Source organism: Mobula hypostoma, chromosome 2 (genome assembly GCF_963921235.1).
Source record: "Mobula hypostoma chromosome 2, sMobHyp1.1, whole genome shotgun sequence".
In the NCBI taxonomy this organism is placed as follows: Eukaryota; Metazoa; Chordata; class Chondrichthyes; order Myliobatiformes; family Myliobatidae; genus Mobula; species Mobula hypostoma.
Window position 1 is genome coordinate 25,952,091 of NC_086098.1, and position 24,235 is coordinate 25,976,325.

At 39.9% G+C, this 24,235-nt stretch overlaps 1 protein-coding gene across 6 annotated transcripts in view; it reads right to left on the minus strand.

The window, feature by feature from the left end:
* Nucleotides 1–24,235, minus strand: part of ptprk (protein tyrosine phosphatase receptor type K) — a 691,044-nt gene that overhangs the window by 94,543 nt on the left and 572,266 nt on the right. For all 6 annotated transcript variants that reach the window (XM_063034492.1, XM_063034484.1, XM_063034476.1 and 3 more), the window contains exon 14: nucleotides 2,378–2,516. In XM_063034492.1, the coding sequence (XP_062890562.1) occupies nucleotides 2,378–2,516 (139 nt within the window). The remainder of the gene's footprint in view (nucleotides 1–2,377; nucleotides 2,517–24,235) is intronic.

The following is a 24,235-nucleotide window of genomic DNA, read 5'->3' on the forward strand; positions in this document are numbered from 1 at the left end:
GCAGCATCTATAGGAAGAGGCGCAGTCGATGTTTCAGGCCGAGACCCTTCGTCAGGACTTGGGTCCTGACGAAGGGTCTCGGCCTGAAACATCAACTGCGCCTCTTCCTATAGATGCTGCTTGGCCTGCTGCGTTCACCAGCAACTTTGATGTATGTTAGGAGATAAATGAATGCCTGTACATTTAAGACTGCATGGTTAATAATATTAAAGTTTGGGATCAGTGGATTTCTGGACAACACTGGAATCAAGGGTAATGACAATTGGGAGGAGCAGAGGCCGAAGATTAGATCATCCTTAGGGAGAGCCTGTGGTCTGCTCCTGCTCCTGTTTCTTAGTTTTTGTGTAATTGCAAAAGTGCCTCCCTTTCTGGTAACAGAAAATTCCCTGAGAAGTTTTGCTTACAGCTGGTGTTTGAAAGAAAGCATGTCACTCCGAGTGACAAGCAGAGCTTGAATGTCCCACTGGAAACTATTACTGAGCACATCTGCAGGCCTTGGCACACCAAGCCACCAACAATTAAGCAGACTGCAGTTTTTGTATTATATTTACAAACTACTTGATGCTAATTAACAATGGAATTTTGGTGTTCATTTCTCCAAATCACACTTCACACAAGGACTCTGGTGTTTGACTGTGGTCCAACACCTTAGCCTTCAAACCTGCTCTATCGGGATACATTAAAACAAATTCCAAAAATTCAACCTGTTTAACAAGACATATTGTTATGGAGGTATAGTCTACAGCAAATATCAATTTCATCAGTAACCAGTCTTCAGATCTGAACGTGGGTTGTAGTTTAAAATGCATCCAGAACGATGGTGTATTTGAAGCTGCAGACTGGGGGATTGCAAACAAAGAAACAATCCAGTTGGCATCTGGCCCAGAGTCAGTGGGGATTGAGATTCATTTTGGGTGTCTGGAGTGAAGATGGAGGTGTTTGAAAATTATGTGTAATTCAAAGGAAGCACTGTGTGATACGTTGTAACTATAGAATTGTCCTACTGTTACCTTTGATCTTTAGCATAAAAAAATGTCATGTAATATTGGGTCAGACAGACCTTCTCTTCCAAGAATGTCTCGAATATGATGGTTGCTCATGTGCTGAATAAAGACTCCTATATCACCAGCTTCAGTGTCGCCCATTGACTTCGCTCACACTTACGACAATGTTATTTTCCTACTTCCCTACCCAGCTTTAATATTAAAACTGTTCTAAGTCCTTTTCCTGACCTGCTGTATTTCCATTTTCAAGTTTACTTCAATTCCATTTCTCCTGGTTATTATCATATTGCTCAGTACTTTGTAATCTGCTCCATTTAACAATAATATTTGCCCAAACCAGTCCTTTCTCCTTAAACTGTAGCTATACTCTGCTTGTTCTCATTCTCTTCTTGGTGTCTAATATTACATACATTACTCTTCCACTATCTTTTTAATATGGCCTCTTCTTTTACAGACATTCTCCATTGATGAGTTAATTCATCACCCCTAACTGTTCAACCTTTTTTTACTTAATTTCAAAACAAATCACAAAGTTATTACTTGATTTATCTGAAAGTCTGCATTACCACAGTGACTACACTTGAGAAGTACCTCAGTAGACTTTAGTAAGCTTTGGGACATCATGAAAGAACATGGATATAAAAGAAATATTTTTTAAAAACTTGATAGTTTTGCGTCACTTTCAGATTTTGTGGAAGTGTCTAGAATTTTTCAACTAAGCACCCTTGATGGGTGATTGTACCTATAGTAAAGTAAAGGCATATTAGAAATTCAACTGCAATGAACAGTGGGAAAGTCACACATCATGCATCCACACAGAGAGAGAGATAGAAAGAGAGAGAGAGAGAGAGAGAGAGAGAGAGAGAGAGATAGAGAGATAGATAGATAGAGAGAGAGACAGAGAGAGAGAGAGAGACACGGGCAGACAGACAGAGACAGAAACACACATCTCCAGGCAGGGCAGCACTCCAGCAGTATGAAATCAAGACCTTGTGGGGTGCAATGCAAGCCAAGCCCAAGTGTGAAATGGGGTGAAATGTAAGTTGGGACCAGAAGTTTGACCAAATGCATTTCTTTTATGATTTAGATCTCAAGAACTGGCCGAGAGGATATTTCTGGTCACTTTTCAATTGAGCCTTACTCAGATCCTTCTAAAATAAGTAGTTAGACAACATTAGCTCATTTGTCCTTAATGTTTGTGTTAAATTGTGAATTTGCAATGCCAAATAGTTTAAAATTTTATAAAACCAGCCTTTTCAAAGTGCACAAATACCCTTAAGATAATTTTTAATGTCTTATAATTGCCTGATAGTTACTGAGTTATGAGTCAACCAACAGTTGCCGATATTCCAAAAATTCTAGCAATTTTGTACCTTCTCTTAACGATCATTACCACAACGAGGAGCAGCAGAATGAAAACTAGAATTCCGGCACTGATTCCAGCTATTTTCACCACCCGATCACTTTGCTTGATGGGATCAGGGACCACCTCAGGTTCTTCAGTTGTGGCTGCTAAATTAAGAAGAAGTACTTGCATGAAAGCATGTAATTATTGCTGACAAGGAAATTATATTTCATGCCACTTTATAAATACACTCCAAAAATCCAGGTACAATTCACAAAAGAGTTTATCCCATAACATGTGATGATTTCACCATGTTGAATTCTAGATTTAATGTAAGACAGGTGAAGAACAGACTCAGAATCAGAATCTGATTCAGTGTAAGACAGGTGAAGAACACAAGCAGCAAAAACATTGTTAAAAATAATGCAATTTCAAAAAAATAAAAATCATATCATATTGAAGATAATTTACTTAGCTCACTTTCACACTTGGGAATAATTTGTTGAAAGTGGTGTCACCGTTCGATAGGGCTGTAAAGAAAGCTTTTGGCACATTGACTTTCTTAAATCAATGTATTGAGTACAGGAGATCAGATGTATGTTGAAGTTGCACAAAATGTTGGTGAGCCCCTAGTTAGAGTACTGTGTGCAGCTTTTGTCGCCTACCTACAGGAAAGAGGTAAATAAAGTTGAAAGAGTACAGAGAAAATTTGCAGGGATGTTACTGGGGTTTGAGAACCTGAGTTATAAGGAAAGATTGAATAGGTTAGGAGTGTATTCCATGGAAAGTAGAAGATTGAGAGGAGATTTGATAAGGACATACAAAATTATGAGGGATATAGATAGGGTAAGGGCAAGCAGCCTTTTTCCACTAAAGTTGCTTGGGTGGGACCACAACCAGAAGTTAATGGTTAAGGGTGAAAGGTGAAAAGATTAAGAGGAACATGAGGGGAAGCTTCTTCACTCAGAGGGTCGTGAGAGTGTGGAATGTGCTGCCAGCACAAGTGGTGCATGAAAGCTCGATTTCAAAGATGAAGAGAAGTTTGGATAGGTACATGGATGGTAGGGGTAAGGAGGGCTGTGGTCCCAGTGCAGGTTGATAGGAGCAGAAAGCTTAAATGGCTTGGCACAGACCAGATGGGCTGAAGAGCTTGGTTCTGTGCTGTGCTGACACTAATAAGACAATGAGGAGTCATATTTATAAAGTCAGGGGTATCAAATACCTTTTGAATATAACATCAATTTAATAAGAACTTGCTCATCACCTGGATGAAGTTTTATTGTAAGCCTAAGATATTGATGAAATTGACCAATCATCTGTGTTCTCAAGTATTTTCTATTTTATTCAGAATAATTATTGGACTGCACTTCAATTACACTGTCAAAATGAACTGCCATGTCACTATTATGTGCAGATTTGTTTTTAAAAAAAAGGGTGGAGGTACGTCTCTACCAAAGGAGGTGTAAGGCGCTCCTTCCCTCCGCTAGCCTGTAGGTCATCCTTGGGCAAGATGTGGCACCCATTTGGACTCCAGATCAGGGCTACGTGAAGCCACGGGTGCAGGTGGTGGGTGGTCATATGAGCAGCTGGTGGATATCACAAGTCCTACTTATGAAATGAATTACGCCAGGCAGACAATCTCTGAAAAGTATAGATAAATGGCTGGGATAACCTGTCTTGTAAAGACACTGCCCAGAAGAAGGCAACTGCAAACCACTTCTGCAGAAAAATGTGTCAGTTATGGTCATTGATAGACCATGACTGGTCACATCATACAACATGGCACATGATGATGATGATGATGATGATGATGATGATGATGGTGACTTTGTGGGACTGATACGTTTCGTCCTGTAACATTCAGGATACACATTCAGTCTATCAGAGACACACCTGAGTGAAGGATGTGGTCTTGTTTCAAACACTCTTTGTTTTACTAACTAAACAGTTTTAACAATAACATTCAGTTAAAACTGAAGTATCCTGTACTCATTAATCACCTCTATCACTCGTTAGTATTTAATGAATCAGGAAAATGCTGCTATTTAATCATTACCACCGAGTACACAATGAAACAAAGGGTATACAGAATTAGAGAGGAAATGTAATTTACTGTGTACAAGAAAATGTAATTGAAAGCTACATTTAATTAATATTAAATTAAATTGGGCATTATGCTTACAATAATTCAATACCCTTTTTGAGCAGCATAGTATTAATTACTCTGACATTTACGGAGAAATTGCTTTTGCTGTCATAGAAAAGTTGTCAAATCAAGTTGTTCACATTCAATTTACAACCACACAAGTTGACTTACTATTGCTTTACCTCTGTGATACAATGGTTATTTCAACTTGTATCCTAATTTCTCTGTCCATTGCACAATTCCTCATTACATCTCCAATGTAATTGTGACAACTTTGCAAACTGGAATATATGCTACAAATCTCCCAACAAAGCAACAATTTGTACTGCTTGGTGTATCTACTCTTGTATAATAAACTTGTGAAATGCATTATGCCCCTAAAACTAAATTGCCATTTTAATCAGCTAAGAGACATCGCAACTTCAATAGGCAAGTAACCCTTTGGAGAGGTAACCGGCATCATTTGGAAAGGAGCTATTTTTAATTACAATAGTTCTTGTGCGTGAACAATGTGAAATTGCCAATTTGTTTTTCATTAACATTTCTGCTCGCCTCAAAGTCTTTCAGAAAATTATTTAATGGTTTGCAGTACTACAGGCACGGACAGTGTCTATTGCCCAATCTTAATTCTCTTTTCAGAGATGCTGGTGAGTTACCCTGAACTGTTGTAGGCTGCATGATGGTGTTCCCACTGCCGCTCAGTGGTTCTGACCCAGGGACAAAGAAACATAATGATACAGGGATGGCAAAAAAAAAATGCTTGCCCTCAAAGGCGGCAACAACAGAAAAACTGCTAGAAATGCTGGAATTTGGAAAAGAGCTATTTTAATTATAATAGCTTCTGTGAGTGAACAATGTGAAATTTCTAATTGCTTTTCATTAACTTTTCCTCACTGAGTCTGACAAGAATGTGGAACTGAAGGGAATTTGTATTTACTAAAAAAAAAGTGGTACCAGAGAAAATGATGAGACTCAAAGCCAAGCAATACTGATTGACGCATCTTTCCTGTAGTTATCCAGCTTCTCAACAAAACTCACACAGGTGTAATACCCAAACTGTTCCTGCACAACACCTGTTAAATGATCTTTACTGCTGTCCTTGTTCTGTTGATAGTGACCTAATTTGTTCATACGTTCACATTTACACGTTCACATTTGATTATTGACATTTGTGCATGAAACTGTTTGGCTCATGGCTGTTTGCACTATTGCCTTGTATTGTGTTGTCTGTTATGGTATTGTCCTGTGTTGTAAGCTCAGCACCGAACCACAATCAATTCTGGTATCTTTCACATACTGGCAATGAAGTGATTCCGATTCTATTTGACTTTCCAGAGTTCCGAAAGAGGTGGGTTATCATCTGACAAAATTCTATCAATTCTGGAATGTTTCCAGAAATTGGAGAGTAGCAAATCTGATCCCACTATTTAAGTGGGAGAAAGGAAAAAACAACTACCTGATCGGCCTAACGTCATTAGTCAGGAAAAAAATCAGAGTCTATTGCAAAGGATGCAGAAACAGGAAACAACATGTTGGAGAAATTCAACAGATCTGGCAGCATCAGTGGAGGAAGTTAAATCCTTTCATCTGGATAAGTAACAAGATAATAGAATTTATAAAAGGAAAAGTTTGTTTGATTTATTGGAATTCTTTGAGGGCAGAAGTAGGCAATAGGCAACCTGTAGATAGAACAGTACAGTGCAGGAACATGCCATTCGGCCTACAATGTTAAACCACAAGAACATAAGACAAAGGAACAGAAGTAGGCCATTCGGCCCATCGAGTCTGCTCCGCCATTTTATCATGAGCTGATCCATTCTCCCATTCAGTCCCACTCCCCCGCCTTCTCACCATAACCTTTGATGCCCTGGCTACTCAGATACCTATCAATCTCTGCCTTAAATACACCCAATGACTTGACCTCCACTGCTGCCCGTGACAACAAATTCCATAGATTCACCACCCTCTGACTAAAAAAATTTCTTCGCATTTCTGTTCTGAATGGGCGCCCTTCAATCCTTAAGTCATGCCCTCTCGTACTAGACTCCCCCATCATGGGAAACAACTTTGCCACATCCACTCTGTCCATGCCTTTCAACATTCGAAATGTTTCTATGAGGTCTCCCCTCATTCTTCTAAACTCCAAGGAATACAGTCCAAGAGCGGACAAACGTTCCTCATATGTTAACCCTCTCATTCCCAGAATCATTCTAGTGAATCTTCTCTGTACCCTCTCCAACGTCAGCACCTCCTTTCGTAAATAAGAAGACCAAAACTGCCTACAGTACTCCAAGTGAGGTCTCACCAGCGCCTTATAGAGCCTCAACATCACATCCCTGCTCCTATACTCTATTCCTCTAGAAATGAATGCCAACATTGCATTTGCCTTCTTCACTACTGACTCAACCTGGAGGTTAACTTTAAGGGTATCCTGTACGAGGACTCCCAAGTCCCGTTGCATCTCAGAACTTTGAATTCTTTCCCCATTTAAATAATAGTCTGCCCGTTTATTTTTTCTGCCAAAGTGCATAATCATACACTTTCCAACATTGTACTTCATTTGCCACTTCTCTGCCCATTCTTCCAATCTATCCAAGTCTCTCTGCAGACTCTCCATTTCTTCAGCACTACCGGCCCCTCCACCTATCTTCGTATCATCAGCAAACTTAGCCACAAAGCCATCTATTCCATAATCCAAATCGTTGATGTACAATGTAAAAAGAAGCGGCCCCAACACTGATCCCTGTGGAACACCACTGGTAACCGGCAGCCAACCAGAATAGGATCCCTTTATTCCCACTCTCTGTTTCCTGCCAATCAGCCAACGCTCTATCCACGTATGTAACTTTCCCATAATTCCATGGGCTCTTATCTTGTTAAGTAGTCTCATGTGTGGCACCTTGTCAGAGGCCTTCTGAAAATCCAAATATACAATATCCACTGCATCTCCCTTGTCTAGCCTACTTGTAATTTCCTCAAAAAATTGTAATAGGTTTGTCAGGCAGGATTTTCCTTTAAGGAATCCATGCTGAGTTCTGCCTATCTTGTTATATGCCGCCAGGTACTCTGTAACCTCATCCTTGACAATCGACTCCAACAACTTCCCAACCATCGATGTCAAGCTAACAGGTCTATAATTTCCTTTTTGCTTCCTTGCTCCCTTCTTAAATAGTGGAGTGACATTTGCAATCTTCCAGTCTTCCGGAACTATGCCAGAATCTATTGACTTTTGAAAGATCATCGCTAATGCCTCCGCAATCTCCACAGCTACTTCCTTTAGAACACGAGGGTGCATTCCATCTGGTCCAGGAGATTTATCTACCTTTAGCTTATTCAGCTTCTTGAGTACTTTCTCTGTCGTAATTGTGACTGTGCACACTTCTCTTCCCTGCCACCCTTGAGTGTCCGGTGTACTGCTGATGTCTTCCTCAGTGAAGACTGATGCAAAATACTCATTCAGTTCCTCTGCCATCTCCTTATCTCCCCTTACAATTTCTCCAGCATCATTTTCTATCGGTCCTATATCTACTCTCATCTGTCTTTTACTCTTTATATACTTGAAAAAGCTTTTAGTATCCTCTTTGATATTATTTGCTAGCTTCCTTTCATAGTTAATCTTTTCTCTCTTAATGACCTTCTTGGTTTCCTTTTGTAAGGTTTTAAAAACTTCCCAATCCTCTGTCTTCCCACTAATTTTTGCTTCCTTGTATGCTCTCTCCTTTGCTTTAACTTTGGCTTTGACTTCGCTTGTCAACCACGGTTGCATCCTTTTTCCACTCGAAAATTTCTTCTTTTTTGGAATATACCTGTCTTGCACATTCCTCATTTCTCGCATAAACTCTAGCCACTGCTGCTCTGCTGTCTTTCCCGCCAGTGTCTCTTTCCAGTCAACTTTGGCCAATTCCTCTCTCATGCCACTGTAATTTCCTTTACTCCACTGAAATACCGACACATCAGATTTCGGCTTCTCTTTTTCTAATTTCACAGTGAACTCAATCATGTTATGATCACTGCCTCCTAAGGGTTCCTTCACCTCAATCTCTCTAATCACCTCTGGTTCATTACACAATACCCAATCCAGAACAGCCGATCCCCTAGTGGGCCCAACAACAAGCTGTTCTAAAAAGCCGTCTCGCAGACATTCTACAAATTCTCTCTCTTGAGATCCAGTGCTGACCTGATTTTCCCAATCTACTCGCATGTTAAAATCCCCTACAATTATCATAACACTGCCCTTCTGACAAGCCTTTTCTACTTCCAGTTGTAATTTGTAGTCCACACCCCTGCAGCTGTTTGGAGGCCTATAAATAACTGCCATCAGGGTCCTTTTACCCCTGCTATTTCTTAGCTCAACCCATAAAGATTCTGCACCTTCCGATCCTATATCACCTCTTTCTAATGACTTAATGTCATTTCTTACCAATAAAGCCACGCCTCCCCCTCTGCCTACTTTCCTATCCTTCCGATACACTGTGTATCCTTGGACTTTCAGCTCCCAGAGACATGCATCCTTTAGCCAGGTCTCAGTGATGGCCACAATATCATATCTGCCAATCTGCAGCTGTACAACAAGATCATCCACCTTATTCTTTATGCTGCGTGCATTTAAGTACAACACCTTAAGACCAGTATTTGATACTTTTTGCTGTGATTTCACTGCAACTCATCCCAATGGCTACAAATTTGCCCCACCACCTGCCTGTCTTTCCTGACATCTTTACATCATGTTATGCTGAACCAGCTAAAAAGCAACTCAAAAACACCCAAACACTAATTCCTCCTACCTACACCATGTCCATATCCCCTATCTTCCTTACATCCACGTGCCTATCCCAATGTCTCCTAAATGTGGTATACTTACCTCGATGTTCAGAAAGCTTTCGATAAGGAACCCCAAAAGAATTTGGTCAACACAATTAGAGACATGATATTGGGCATGGATTGAAAATTAGTTAGAGACAGACAACAATGAGTGTGAACAAACAGCTCACTCACAAGTTGCCAAGTTGTGACTAGTGGGGTACAACAAGGATTGGAGGATTGAGTGTCAGACCAAGTTATTCACAATCAATATCAACAGTTTTTCTGAGGGGGCTAAATGTCATTTTTCCAATTAGTTGATTATATAAAACTGTGTATGTAGGAGTATATAAAAAATGTTTCAAGGAGTAGTCAAATTAAATGAGTGGAAGAAAGCATGGTATATAAAAGTGCGGCTATCACTCTGGAGTACTTTCAAATAATGAGAGCCTGAGTAGCGTTGATGTTGAAAGGACTTAGCTGTCCTTGTACACAAATCACAGAAAGCAATCAAGCAGGTGCAGCAAGCAATAAAGGAGGGAAATGTTAGTTTATGTTGAAGGATGAGTAAAAAAACATCTTTTTTTGCGATTATGTAGGGCCTCGGTGAGATGCAACAGCTGAGGTATACAGTTTTGGTCTCTAATTGAATGAAGTATGTACTTGCCATAGATAGAATTTAACTAAACTCAACAGACTGTTTCCTTGGATGGCAGATTTGTGTTACGTAGTGAGATTGGCTAAATCAAGTCTGTATTTTTATTTTTAAACAGCTTATAAAATTACATCATCTCATTGAAACTTCCAAAGTTCTTATAGGCTTCAACAATTAACGACCTCTGATCAGAATAGGTGTTGCAGATTCAGAATAAGGATCTGGCCTTTTAAACTGAGATGAAAAATTCCTTGCTGCAGAGTTTGGTGGAGGTTTTGAATTCTGCAACAGGGAGGATCAATTACTGACCTCATTCGAAACAGCAGAGAGTAGATTTCTGAATTTCAGGGGTAAAAAACCAGTAAAGGGAGAGTACAGGAAAACAGAGCAGAGGTAGAAGTTCAGCCGTGATCTTAATAAAGGTGGTCTACATTTGTTCTTAATTCTTCCTAAGTTACGATGATGCAAATTAGAAGTTGATTTGCTCTCCACAGATACTGCCTTATTGTTTGAGCATCTCCAGCATTTTCTATTTTTATTTCAGACTTCTGCACTTGCAGGCTGATGTTCCTATGTACTGCTGTCCATCTTCACCCTTGTACTTTTGAGTGAATTCAGGACGTGTTGACAAAGCAGCCTTGCCTAGTCTAGTGTCTGTATTTCACTTTGGAAGCGCGTGTGCACTGCAAACACAATGCAATAATTGTTAAACGTAGAATCATAGAAATCTACAGCACATTACAGGCCCTTCGGCCCACAATGTTGTGTTGACCATGTAACCTACTATAGAAACCTCCTAGAATTACCTTACCACATAGCCCTCTATTTTTCTAAACTCCATGCACCTATCTAAGAGTCTCTTAAAAGACCCTATTGTATCCGCCTCGACCACAGTCGCCGGCACCCACCACTCTCTGTGTGAAAAACTTACCCCTGACATCCCCCCCCACCCCCTGTACCTACTTCCAAGCACCTTAAAACTATGCCCCCTCACGTTAGCCATTTCAGCCCTGGGAAAAAGCCTCTGACTATCCACATGATCACTGCCTTTCATCAGCTTATACACATCTATCAAGGCACCACTAATCCTCTGTTGCTCCAAGGAGAAAAGGCCAAGTTCACACAACCTATGAGGCAAGCTCTCCAATCCAGACAACATCCCTGTAAATTTCCTCTGCACTCTCTCTATAGTATCCACATTCTTCCAGTAGTGAGGTGACCAGAACTGAACACAGGGCTCCAAGTGGGGTCTGACCAAGGTCTTATATAGCTGTAACATTATTTCACGGCTCTTGAACTCAGTCCCACGAATGATGAATGACAACATGCCATATGCCTTCTTAACAACACTGTCAACCTGCACAACAGCTTTGAGTATCCTATGGACACAGACCCCAAGATCTCTCTGATCCTCCACACTGCCAAGAGTCTTACCGTTAATACTATATTCAGTCTTCAGATTTCAAAGGGAGGGAGTCAGAAGGCAAACCATTTGACACAGTGAATCCAGGCTTTTAACCTGCTCTTTTTAGCTGCAGTATTTATGTGGTCAGGTTATTTGTCGTAAACAAAGATGTTAGAGACATGTAACAAGTTTATGGGTTTGGCCACAGATCAACTCTGATTTCACTAAATGACAGAACAGGCCTAAAGGTTCACTCCTGTTCTTATTTCACCAGATTGCAAAGTTCCACACACAAAATATTAAAAAGAACCTTCAATGGGAATAATTTTATCTTTATCATAATTCTCCAGAAACAGAATTGATCTGTTCAACTGCTGTAAATATTACTGATGATATTCCTGTAGAGGGCAGCCAAACCCCTCCTCATACAGTTTGGCGTTCTGCTTCACACAAGACATCTATAAGGAAGTGTTTTAAATAATGCAGAACAAACCATTATTCAGAGGAAGAGAACTCTAAAATTAAATTTGAAACTTTCTTCATTAAGGGATTACAACTTATAATGGTGGGAATCAGAATGGGTAATCAATCATCCCCGACTTAAAATGAAAGACAAATCTGAATACAACTGGAACTAAATTATCTTTTAATGTTAAATCTAAAGTAAATACTGTTGAAAGGTTAATTTCAAAAAAACCTATTTTCCCTTCTGCAGATCTGCTTGACCTTACAAGGGTCTTCATCCTTGCAGTTTTACTTTCAGATTTCTGATAACTAAAGTATATTTCCTTTTGATTGGAGTAAACATTTTTTCTTCATCGTGAACATATCCACAAACATATCTAATATTGGTGTTGATGCGTGCACAGAGTCACCAGAGAGAAGTGCTGATAGGTATGAAGCAGTTTCTTTATTCGACAAAATGAGACACAGCAGGCATCATATTGAGATCCTCTTTCAGAGGAAAAAGACCTGCCTGACCCAACATCACATGGCATTTTATACGCTAAAGGTCAAAGGATAATTCCATATTTACAACATTTCCTTTGAACCTTCATATACCCCCCTCTTCACAGCCACACGACAGACACCCAAATAATGAATTTATTCAGTATCATCTGGTCTTCAAATTAATTGTGGTTCACAGTCTTAAAAACTCCTGGTTCAAAGCTGCATTTTAGATTCAATCCAACGTTCATATTCATATGAACTGGCTGATGTCAGTTGCTGAAACCATTTGCAAAATATGCCAACCCCAAAAAATGCTCTAACAATTAGAAGACAGAATTTTACTGTGCTGTCTCAGGTTAAAGATAATTTCACCTTCCCTGCATCTCTTATGGTGTTGGTGAATTTCATTATTCAGCCAAAGTCTCCAATAGAACCCAGGTCTGAAGAAAATCAGCAACAATGTTCACCTAATACAGCATCACAACTTGCATGTTAAACTTAAAGGCACAAAATACGTTTTAGAGAACATTTTATTACACTGTTGAAGCAAAGCCTCGGGCTACAAGTTGCTTAGCTGAAGCTTTGTCCTATTTCTTTTCAATGATGCCATAAAAACAAGTTTTCACTGACTGAGAAAAGCACACTGATTGCTCTGCAGTTATCATTAGAAGCATTTATTACCAGATTATAATGTCTCATTGATTGAAATTACATCTTCATGAATTCTATGTATTAAAGTCTTTATCCTCTCATCAAAGGGACATGGAGAAATTCCTTTCCAGTTTAATCATGAATAAAATCAGTTTTGTTTACTAAAATAAATCACTGTTAATATTTTGTTTCTCAAAGCATGTTAGCCAGCTATATAAAACAACAGAACGTTGTTTGGTGACAAGAGCAGAGCAAAGATTGTGCCAAAGCTGTAAATGGCCGCCCTCAGTGACTGTCAGGCACTGAATTCTGTTTCTTCCTGTGTCCACCGTTGCAACCACTTTGATTAAACTAAATTATGTTATGTAGGCTTGTTTGAAATTGTGCTCAAAATGTTAAACTTTGAATCTGGCACATTAGTAAGGTGCTAATGATTGGAATGTAAACGTGGAAATAGACTTCAATTCCAGTCACCTGATTGACAGCTTAGTGGAAGGGGTACCATGTGTAAATTTTAAAATGACCAAATTTTATCACAAGGATTCAACAGTAACATATCTGTGCCACTGCCAGATGCCCTTCTCTAATGCACAGGCAAGAGAGCTTTTACTGGGTTTAAGGCTTGAGTATAGGCGATAGAATCCTATTTTCTGGTGTACAAAGAACTCAACGCATTGTAATTCTGACAAATTATTGAAGTATCTGTTCCAAAATACAAAAAGAATATATCCTCTTCTACTCTAAGAGACCTTTTGAATGTTGGCCTAACTTTATCAGGCAAACCAGGGGCGATGTACTGCCAATACCATTTGAGTTTACTGGGATATCTATTTTCTCACTCTTAAATAGCTTTTTAATAGTTCCTCAAGGCTTGTGCAAAGCAGCAAAATGCAATGTTTGTAAGTTACCAAAGATGCGTTTTAAAACAATCCAAGCACTTTAGCTGCAAGCAGTTTTACTCTTCTGGAAGTATAATCATTCGCGTGGAATTATATTTAAGGCTGCAAGGATTCTATGACCCTGAAAGTGGTAAGCAATGGTGGAAAGCAATTGCTGACAGGGATAACCATCAGGCAAATGTTAATCGTTTCTCAACGTGTATTATAATACAAAGCAATTTCCCTGATCTTTGAGAAGAAGGCTGAGCTTCAGATGAGGCAGATACAGGTCACATCTGTACTTCTGGAACAAGGCACTGGACAGAAAAGCAAAGAACAAAGATACAAAGCAAACAGACATAAAGCACACTTGGATAATATACAAATGGGAAAACTTAATGCACGTACAAAAGGAGCTCCAAAGAGTTTGGAATAAAAGCAGCAATATGGCCCAGTCTACTACATCCTCCTGCTCCTACGCTAGACTAATCTAAGATTATCTTAACATGCACTCATTCTCCCTCCAATTATTATATGCTTTCCTATTTTATGGGAAAGCTTATTCTCTTTTAACCTTAAGAAATAAACTGTGCTATTTGACAACCCTCAAAGCTGAAACCTTTCTCAACAGATGTCCATACAGTTCTTTTCCAGAAGAATCAATTGACACAGCAGCTACCCACACTGAAAATTTGGCCTCTTGTATCACAATCCAACAGGGGAAATACTTACTATTTTTGCAAAAGCTAACTTTGGTACTAATTCAGCACTGATAAACTTTGGAGCAGTGGATTGAAAGCTGGCATTTCATCATCATTAAGATTCCATTATCAATAAAGTGGAATGACATATTACAAAGAACTTTCCCTAAAAGATACAAGTGAATCTGTTAGTTTTTATAACATAATTCATTATGATTCACAGCAACATTTCTCTACTGACATTCACTTTCCTTTTATGCTGTACTTAATATTTTTCCCTGAAGTGCGGTTGGATATCAAATGACAAGCAGAATATTGGAGACTCATGTTAGAGCATTGGCAAGATATTCCTGCCAATTGATTCCAATGAGCCAGATTAGTTTGACTAATGACTATTATTGGCGAAGTTCAGTGGAGTAATTTCACATTCAATATTTTCTAGACTAAAAACTCAGTCATCTGCTCCAAAATGGACAACAAATTTAATGTCCATTTTTCTTCACAAGTCACAGCAGGGTGCCAATTGAAAGTGAAGTAAACACTGTTAACAAAAAAGAAACATTCTCCTCTCAGGAAAAACTGCTGATAGAAATATCTAATTGTTGCTGTGGTCATAATAAAATAACTTTACATACTTCTGTGGGATAACATGGAACATGTTATCTGTTCACATCTTGCTGTCTTATACAGCCCAACTTGCAAAGAATTGAAAAATTGTTCCAATTGGAAAAGGAAAGCAAAATTGGAACAGGATTTGATTCAGCCTGCTTAGATTCCTGTTGTGAGGGCTCAACATTTTTCTGTTTATCTATTTGTCATCCCATTGGCAGCTCAGCTATTTCTGTAAGTGGCATTTTATCAGGGGTGAGTGCTTTTCATTTGGAACTTCTTCCTATGGCTGTATGAAGTCATGGTGGAGCATTGGAAAAGTGGACTGAACATTATACACCAGTGCTCTGCACACTGTCAAATACAAAGGTCCTTCAATATTTCAGTGATCTGCATCACAAGTTTTCTCATTCTTCCTTTGGGCAGAAAAGGGTTGGTTTATTTTAATCTGCTTAGAAGTGGATAAATATTTGTAACAGTACATTTTAGCCCACAGTAACCAGTCAAAATAGATACTGGATCACCTCCAATTCCAGGATAACTATGAAAGCTAGCAGCCATCCATCCGACTTGCATGCCGCAACCCTACCCCCCTGCACTGCTTGGAAAACAGAAGAGACACAACCAGTGTCACAAAGGGAAACAAGAAAATTAAATACAGTGAAAGCAGCTACATAGCATAGAATGAATTAATACAATTTGGGTTCATTAACACTCAGCTATGCCCTGAAAGATTTCTGTTTGTTGTGCGGTAAATTAAGTTAGGGAGAAATGCTGTCACATTTAATGATCTCAAGTTAGGCTCAAGCCAATCAAGTTAAAGCTTTAGTTTGCTGCACTATTAAATGCTGGTTATATAAGCAGCTCATTTTTTTTTTAACAAAAAGTCCCCTGCACAGGCCTGATTTATCATGAACCGATTGACTGGTTTGCAGCAAAGCCTTTGGTCGATGGCAATTAATTAATTCCCCCCCCCCATTTATGTTTGAAAATTGTCCTTTGCAGGATGCAGCTAAATAAAATGAAGTGAAGTTTTTCACAAGTAGCACTGCAACACCGCAGTCTAACCTGCGTCGGTCTTACAGGTTCATACACATGGGCACAATCAATAGGTTCCTGCACTTATGAAATCAAGTTCTATGATAAAAGTGCAGGTTCTTTTCTGTTGTTGCGGGCTTTGAGCAAGTAAACTGATATCCTTCATACAAGTTCATAATGCCTTACATAAGGCCTAGAATACAATAGTTCCAGTTACAACCATTAAAGGATGGCCCAGGCTCTGCTATGATTACACTCTGCACAATGTATGCTTAGAAAGCCTTCAGTTAAGTAGCCCACAAAGCGAACGAGTAACAGCACAAAAGGAGCAGATTTTAATCCAGCTCGCAGGTTTAATTTTTAAGGTAACTATAGTTACCTATAAACCAAATCAAAACAAAACAGAAGGAGGGAAATTACATTTGTTACACTTCAAAAAATATTTGGACCCACTACTCAACTTTTTTTCCATGCAGTGAAGGGTGATAAGATTTATTTGCCAACAATTTGGACAGGGACGATGCATCCTTGGTACAATGAAAATGCTCGAAGGTGCAGAAGTAATTGCAAAGGAAAAGCAATTAGCTTTAAATCTATATTGGTTTCCTTGCAAGCATAAATAGCTTCCCTGTTGATCTTTCCGTATCAATTTATTATTACCCATTTATTATAATAGAGATGTATTTTTTTAAAAATTGACTTTGATTGGAGTTCCATTCGAACTGCAGCAGCACAACTCAATGAGCAACTGAAAAAAAATTCATTGAAACTTTCCATTCAGTCACCTAATTCCAATGGGGAAAAGAAAAGGAAATCATTATCAGATACTGCGCTGTTCAGTAAAGTTTTCCCTGCAGCATCTATTGACCTCTCCCCACTTGAATTCAAGGCAGCCACGCAGTTTGCCTTTTTCATCACTGTGAATACTGACAGTATTTCATACCTAACAATGAAGAAAACAGGGTTTTTTTTGTATATTGCCATCCACTCCAAACCCCAAGGGGCTTTTATTCATCCTCAAATTTAATGAAAGAGGTGTAATTTTTCATCATGGTTGCAGCTTGGATCAAAGTAGTTTTGATTCTTGCTTGACTCATATCATTGTGAAGATGACCCTAAAGATCATTATGACTGGTTTGACCTTAACTTGTACAAATTTTTGGCCAAAATATTATTTTAAGATGTTGCTGAATTCCACGATTTTAAATAAATCTGCAAAAGAGCTTGCAGGGCTAATCAGGATCTTGTATTAAGCCAGTATTAAGCAACCTATTGTTAAACCTTGCAGTTCCACAGAAGTACTGTCTGTGTGCTACAAACCGGCCATTATTCAGAAGCATGCCCGACCTTTAACCTGGCTCACCAGCCTGATACCCTTCACTTGTCCTTGATCCACCAATCACCTACTGGCCTCTGTTTCACCACACTCCCTCTCTTCCCTGTTCTCTCACAGTCCTGATACAGGGAATTTACCTGAAACATTTACAATTCCCCATCACCACCACCACCCCCAACAGACGATACTCAAACTCCACATTCCTCGAGCAGATTGCTTGTTGCTCCAATTTCCAGCATCTTCCCTCAGGCTGTGAGACTAATGAATACCTTGCTACCAGTGATGTCTCGTCAACAGGACGGTGAGCTGCTTACTGTGCTGTTTACCTGTGCTGCACACAACATACATTTTCAATTGTGTTTTATTAACTTACTTATTATATTATTTTGCTTCGTGAGCTGTGCGTGATATATATGGGTGCACTGGAGGACTGCTGTTTTGCCTGTTTGCACTGAAGATAGGTACAGTCAGATAACAACAAACTTGAACTTGATCTGCAGTCTCTGAGTACCCTCACATAGGAAAATGAGAAGACCATAAAACACAGTTACAGATTGGCATGTACGATGTGGGCATCGCTGAATCATGGTTGATAGAAGATCATCAATTGGGAGTTTAACATCCAAGGATGCACATTGTATTGAACAGACAGGCAGGTAGACAAGAGGGGGTGGAGTGGCTCTGTTGTTAAAAATGAAATCAAATTCTTAGAAAGAGGTGACATAGAAAGAAAGAGGGACAGAGAGAGAGAAAAAAGAGGGGGGGATGAATAATTAAATAATGGATGTCTCGGTCCCTCTCATAATCACTCCTTGCCTGCTCTCAATCTTCCTCTGGGCTCCCCTCTCCCTTTCTTTCTCCCTAGGCCTCCCGTCCGATGATCCTCCCCCTTCTCCAGCTCTGTATCCCTTCTGCCAATCAACTTTCCAGTTCTCAGCTTCATCCCTCCCCCTCTTGTCTTCTCCTATCATTTCGGATCTCCCCCTCCCCCTCTCAAATCTCTTACTATCTCTACTTTCAGTTAGTCTGACAAAGGGTCTCAGCCCGAAACGTCGATTGCACTTCTTCCTAGAGATGCTGCCTGGCCTGCTGCGTTCCTCCAGCATTTTGTGTGTGTCGCTTAAATTTCCAGCCTCTGCAGATTTCCTCACGTTTGCGCAAAATTTTTTTAGAGTAGCTTCTGGTTGAGCCCACTAGGGGAGTGGCAATTCTGTATTAGGTCTTACATAATGTCCCAGATTTGATTAGCAAGCTTAAGGTAAAGGAACCCTGAGGAGACAGTGATCATAATATGACAGAATTCACCCTGCATTTTAAGAAACTAAAATCAGATTTTGTCAGTCTTACAGTGGGGTATAGGGAATTACAGAGGCATGAGAGGAGCTGGCCAAAGTTGCTTGGAAGGGGACACTAGAAGGGTTGATGGCATAATGGTAATTGCTGGTTGTTTCTGGGAAAATTCTGAAGGTGCAGGACAATTATATCCCAAAAAAAGTATTCTAAAGGCAGGATGACATAACTGCAACTGACAAGGGAAGTCAAAGCCACGTAAAGACCAAAGAGAGGGCATACAATAGAACAAAAAAATCAGTGGGAAGGTAGAGGAATGGCAAGCTTTTAAAAAACAGCAAAAAAAATCATGAAATGGGAAAAGATGAAATATGAAGGGAAGCTAGCCAATAATATCAGAAGATACAAAAGTTTTTTTTCAGACATATAAAGAATAAAATTAGACCATAAGACAAAGGAGCTGCCAGTGACTAGTGGTGTGCTGCAATGATCAGTGTTGGAACTGCTCTATTTATAGAAACATAGAAAACCTACAGCACAATATAGGCCCTTTGGCCCACAAAGCTGTGCCGAACATGTCCTTACCTGAGAAATTACCCAGGGTTACCCATAGCCCTCTATTTTTATGAGCTCCATATACCTGTCCAAGAGTCTCTTAAAAGACCCTATTGTATCCGCCTCCACCACCGTTGCCGGCAGCCCATTCCACGCACTCACCACTCTCTGCGTAAAAAACTCACCCCTGATATCTCCTTTATGTTGTATGTCAGTGATTTGGATGAAGGAATTGATGGCTTTGTGGCCAGTTCTGTGGATAATACGAAGGTAGGTAGAGGGCCAGACAGTGCTGAGGAGACAGGGTGCCTGCAGAAGGATTAAAATAGATTGGGGGAATGGGCAGATGTAATATAATGTAGGGAAATGCATGGTCATGTTCTTTGGCACAAAGAACAAAAGTTTTCTAAATGGGGAGAAAATTCAAAAATCAGAGGTTCAGAGGAACTTGGGAGTCCTCATGCAGGATTCCCTAAAGGTTAACTTGCAGGTTGAGTCTGTGGTGAGGAAGGCAAATGCAATGTTTTTTTATTTTCAAGAGGACGAGACTATAAAAGCAAGGATGTAATGCTGAGGCTTCATAAAGCACTTGGAATCTTGTGAGCAGTTTTAGGCCCCATATCTAAGGATGTACTTACAATGGAGAGGGTTCAAAGAGTTTCACAGGAATGGTCTCAGGAATGAAAGAGTTAACATGAGGATAGCTCTGGGCCTATTCTCACTGGAATTGTGAAGGATGAGGGGGGATATCTTATTGAAAGGTCTAGATAGAGTGGATCTGGAAAGAGTGGGTATGGAAAGGGAGGTTCCTATAATGGGGGAGTCCAGGACCAGAGGGCACAGCCTCAGGATTGAGAGGCATCCATTTAGAAAAGAGATGAGGAAAAATTTCTTTAGCCCGTGGGTGTTGAATCTACAGAATTCAATGCTACGGACTTCTATGCACGCGAAGCTATTGGCTATATTTAAGGCGAAGGTTGATAGGTCTTGATTAATCTGGGCATCAAAGGTTAAGGGGAGAAGGCAGGAGAACGTGGCTGAAAGGAATGATAGATCAGCCATGGTGGAGTGGCAGCGCAGACTCAATGGGCCGAATGGCCTAATTCTGGTCCTGTGCTTTATGGTCTTATTATACCATTTACTCGTTTTATGCTTACTCATAAAGTAGCTATGAAAAGATCAGTAAATTTCTTCCCATTTAATGACCTTCTCAGATAACCATTACCCAACTAATTCTAAACATCTGAGAATTGACTACAGAGCTCACACTTAAGTAATAAACACAAGAGATTCTGCAGGTGTTGGGATTCCAGAGTAACATACACAAAATACTGGAGGAACTCAGGTCAGGGAACATCTGTGGAAGGGAAAAATGGATTGACAAGAAGGGACACGGACTGAAACAGTGACTTTTTATTCCCTTCCATTGATGATGCCTGACCTGCTGAGTTCCTCCCTACAATATAGTGAGTGAGTGAGTGAGTGAGTGACAGAGAGTGAGACAGAGAGGGAGAGAGTGAGAGAGAGAGAGAGAGAGAATGAATGAGAATCTTTCGCATGAGTTACCCAATATTGTAACATGCCTTGGGTCAAACCAGACATTATATATATTACAACTGGCTGCATTTTACCTTTCTGAGAAACATTAGCCTTAATAAATAATGTCATGCTCCACCAGTCTCCTTTATTATCTATCACTCTTAAAAATAAGTAATCTAACAAATTTAGTTCTGCCCCAGGAATGTCAAATTTCTACTAAGCAATAGAAAAAAAGAATCGTCAGCAATTACAATTACTGGTCATATAATCTGATTAATTATGTGTCTTATATTAGAGTGGAAGTTTGTATTTAACTCTGCAAATTGGAGACTGCCTTTCCCTGCTCTACAATCTTAAAATTTTAGTTCAACACTGTTTAGTTTTTTTTTACCATAATCCACATACAGAAATGCCCAGATAAATTCATGAGCTAATCATGCTCATGTTCCACAGTAATGTTACATTCTCTTCTTGGTTCTTGTCCAGTTTCTTTCCTCCTAATTCTGTGGCTCCCCAGGCATCGATATCGATGGCTTAAACTGTTTCCAATTTGTAGAGGTAAGCCTCTTTATTTTTTGTCAATAATATCTAATCTCTGTACATGGATTGTGCCCATTCACTTGACCAAATGAAAGATATTGCAATAAAAACCAATATATAGTGTGCTAGAAAGCTTGTGAACCCTGCAGAATTTTCTCTGTTTTAGGGTAAATATGACCTAAATGTGATCAGATCTTCATGCAAGTCCTAAAAGTAGATAAAACAAACCCAATTAAATAAATAACAAAAACATTTGTTCATTTATTTATTGAGAAAAATGATCTCATATTACACATATCCGTTGGAAAAAGTAGGTGAACCTCTGGGGTAATGCCTTCTACAAAAGCTATTTGGAGTCAGCTACTCCAATCCATGAGATGAAATTGAAGATATGAGTTGTAGAGGTGCCCTGCCTTATAAAAAAGGCACACAAAGTCAGGTTACTGACAGAGCCTGCTCTTCTCAAGAAAGATCTGTTTATGTGCGTCATGCCTTGATCAAAACAACTTTCAGAGTACTATAGAAGAAGAATTGTAGAGATGCATGAAGCTGGAAAAGACTACAAAAGCAATTCTGAAAACCATAAGATATAGCAGCAGAAGTAGACAATTCAGCCCATTGAGTCTGCTCCGCCATTCAATCATGGGCAGATCCAATTCTTCCAGTCATCCCCACTCCCCTGCTTTCACCCCATACCCTTTGATGCCCTGGCTAATCACGAACCTATCCACCTCTGCCTTAAGTACACTCAATGACTTGGCCTCTACAGCTGCTTGTGGCAACAAATTCCACATATTTACCACCTTCTGACTAAAGTAATTCCTCCGCAACACAAACACCTGCGTCAGAGTGCTGTTCATCAACTATAGCTCAGCATTTAATACCATCTTTCCCACAGTCCTGATTGAGAAGTTGCACAACCTGGGCCTCTGTACCTCCCTCTGCAATTGGATCCTCAATCTGTGCGGACTGGTGACAACATCTCGTCCTCGCTGACAATCAACACTGGTGCACCTCAGGGGTGTGTGCTTAGCCCACTGCTCTATTTTCTATATATACATGACTGTGTGGCTAGGCATAGCTCAAATACCATTTATAAATTTGCTGTTGATACAACTGTTGTTGGTAGAATCTCAGGGGGTGATGAGAGGGCGTACAGGAATGAGATGTGCCAACTAGTGGTGTGGTGCCACAGCAACAACCTGGCACCCAACGTCAGTAAGACGAAAGAGCTGATTGTGGACTTCAGGAAGGGTAAGACGAAGGATCACATACCAATCCTCAGAGGGAAAAGAAGCGGAGAGAGTGAGCAGCTTCCAAGTTCCTGGGTGTCAAGATCTCCGAGGATCTAATCTGATCTCAATGTATCAATGTAGTTATAAAGAAGGCAAGACAGCGGCTATACTTTATTGGGAGTTTGAAGAGATTTGGCATGTCAACAAATACACTCAAAAACTTCTACAGTTATACCGTGGAGAGCATTCTGACAGGCTGCATCACTGTCTGATATCAGGGGACTACTGCACAGGACCAAAAGAAGCTGTAGAAGGTTGTAAATCTAGTCAGCTCCATCTTGGGTGCTAGCCTACAAAGTACCCAAGACATCTTTAGTAGGGAGCGGTGTCTCAGAAAAGCAGCGTCCATTATTAAGGACCTCCAGCACCCAGGGCATGCTCTTTTCTCACTGTTACCATCAGGGAGGAGGTACAGAAGCCTGAAGGCACACTTTCAGCCATTCAGGAACAGCTTCCATCCTGCCATCCGATTCCTAAATGGACACTACCTTAGTTTAAAAATCTTTGACACTACCTTAGTTTAAAAAAATACAGTATTTCTGTTTTTGGACTTTTTAAAATCTATTCAATATACATAATTGATTTACTTGTTTATTTTTTAAATTTTTTTTCTCTCTGCTATATTAACAAACTTCACATCATATGCCGCTGATAATAAACCTGATTCTGAATCTGATTCTAAACGGATGTCCCTCAATTCTGAAACCGTGCCCTCTTCTCCTAAACTCTAGACTCCCCTACCATGAGAAATAACTTTGCCATACCTAATCTGTTCAGGCCTTTTAACATTCGGAATGTTTCTATGAGATCCCCCCTCATTCTCCTGGACTCCAGGGAATACAACTGAAGAGCTGCCAGGCGTTCCTCATATGGCAAACTTTTCAATCCTGAATTCAATCTCGTGAATCTTCTCTGAACCCTCTCCAAATCAGTATATCCTTTCTAAAATAAGGAGCCTAAAACTGCACACAATACTCCAAGTGTGGTCTCACGAGTGCCTTATAGAGCCTCAACATCACATCCCTGCTCTTCTATTCTATACCTCGAGGAATGAATACCTGAGTGCTCATCAGTCCATAGAAAGAGAAATTGTTTACAAATAGAGGAAGCTCAGTACTGTTGCTACTCTCCTTAAGAGTAGGCATCTTGCAAAGATCACACCAACAGCACAACGAGCAATGCTGAAGGAAGTGAAAAAGAACCCAAGGGTAGCAGCAAAAAACCTGCTGAAATGTCTAGAGCTTGCTAAAGTCTCTGTTCATGTGTCCACTATAAGAAAAACGCTGAACAACAATGGTGTTCATGGAAGGACACCACAGAGGAAACTACTGTTCTCCACAAAACACATTGCTGCATGTCTCAAGTTTGCAAAAGACCACCTGGATGTTCTACAACACTTCTGAGATGATGTTCTGTGGACCAATGAGACAAAAGTTGAACTTGTTGGCAGAAATGCACATTGCTATGTTTGGAGGAAAAAGGGGACCGCACACCAAC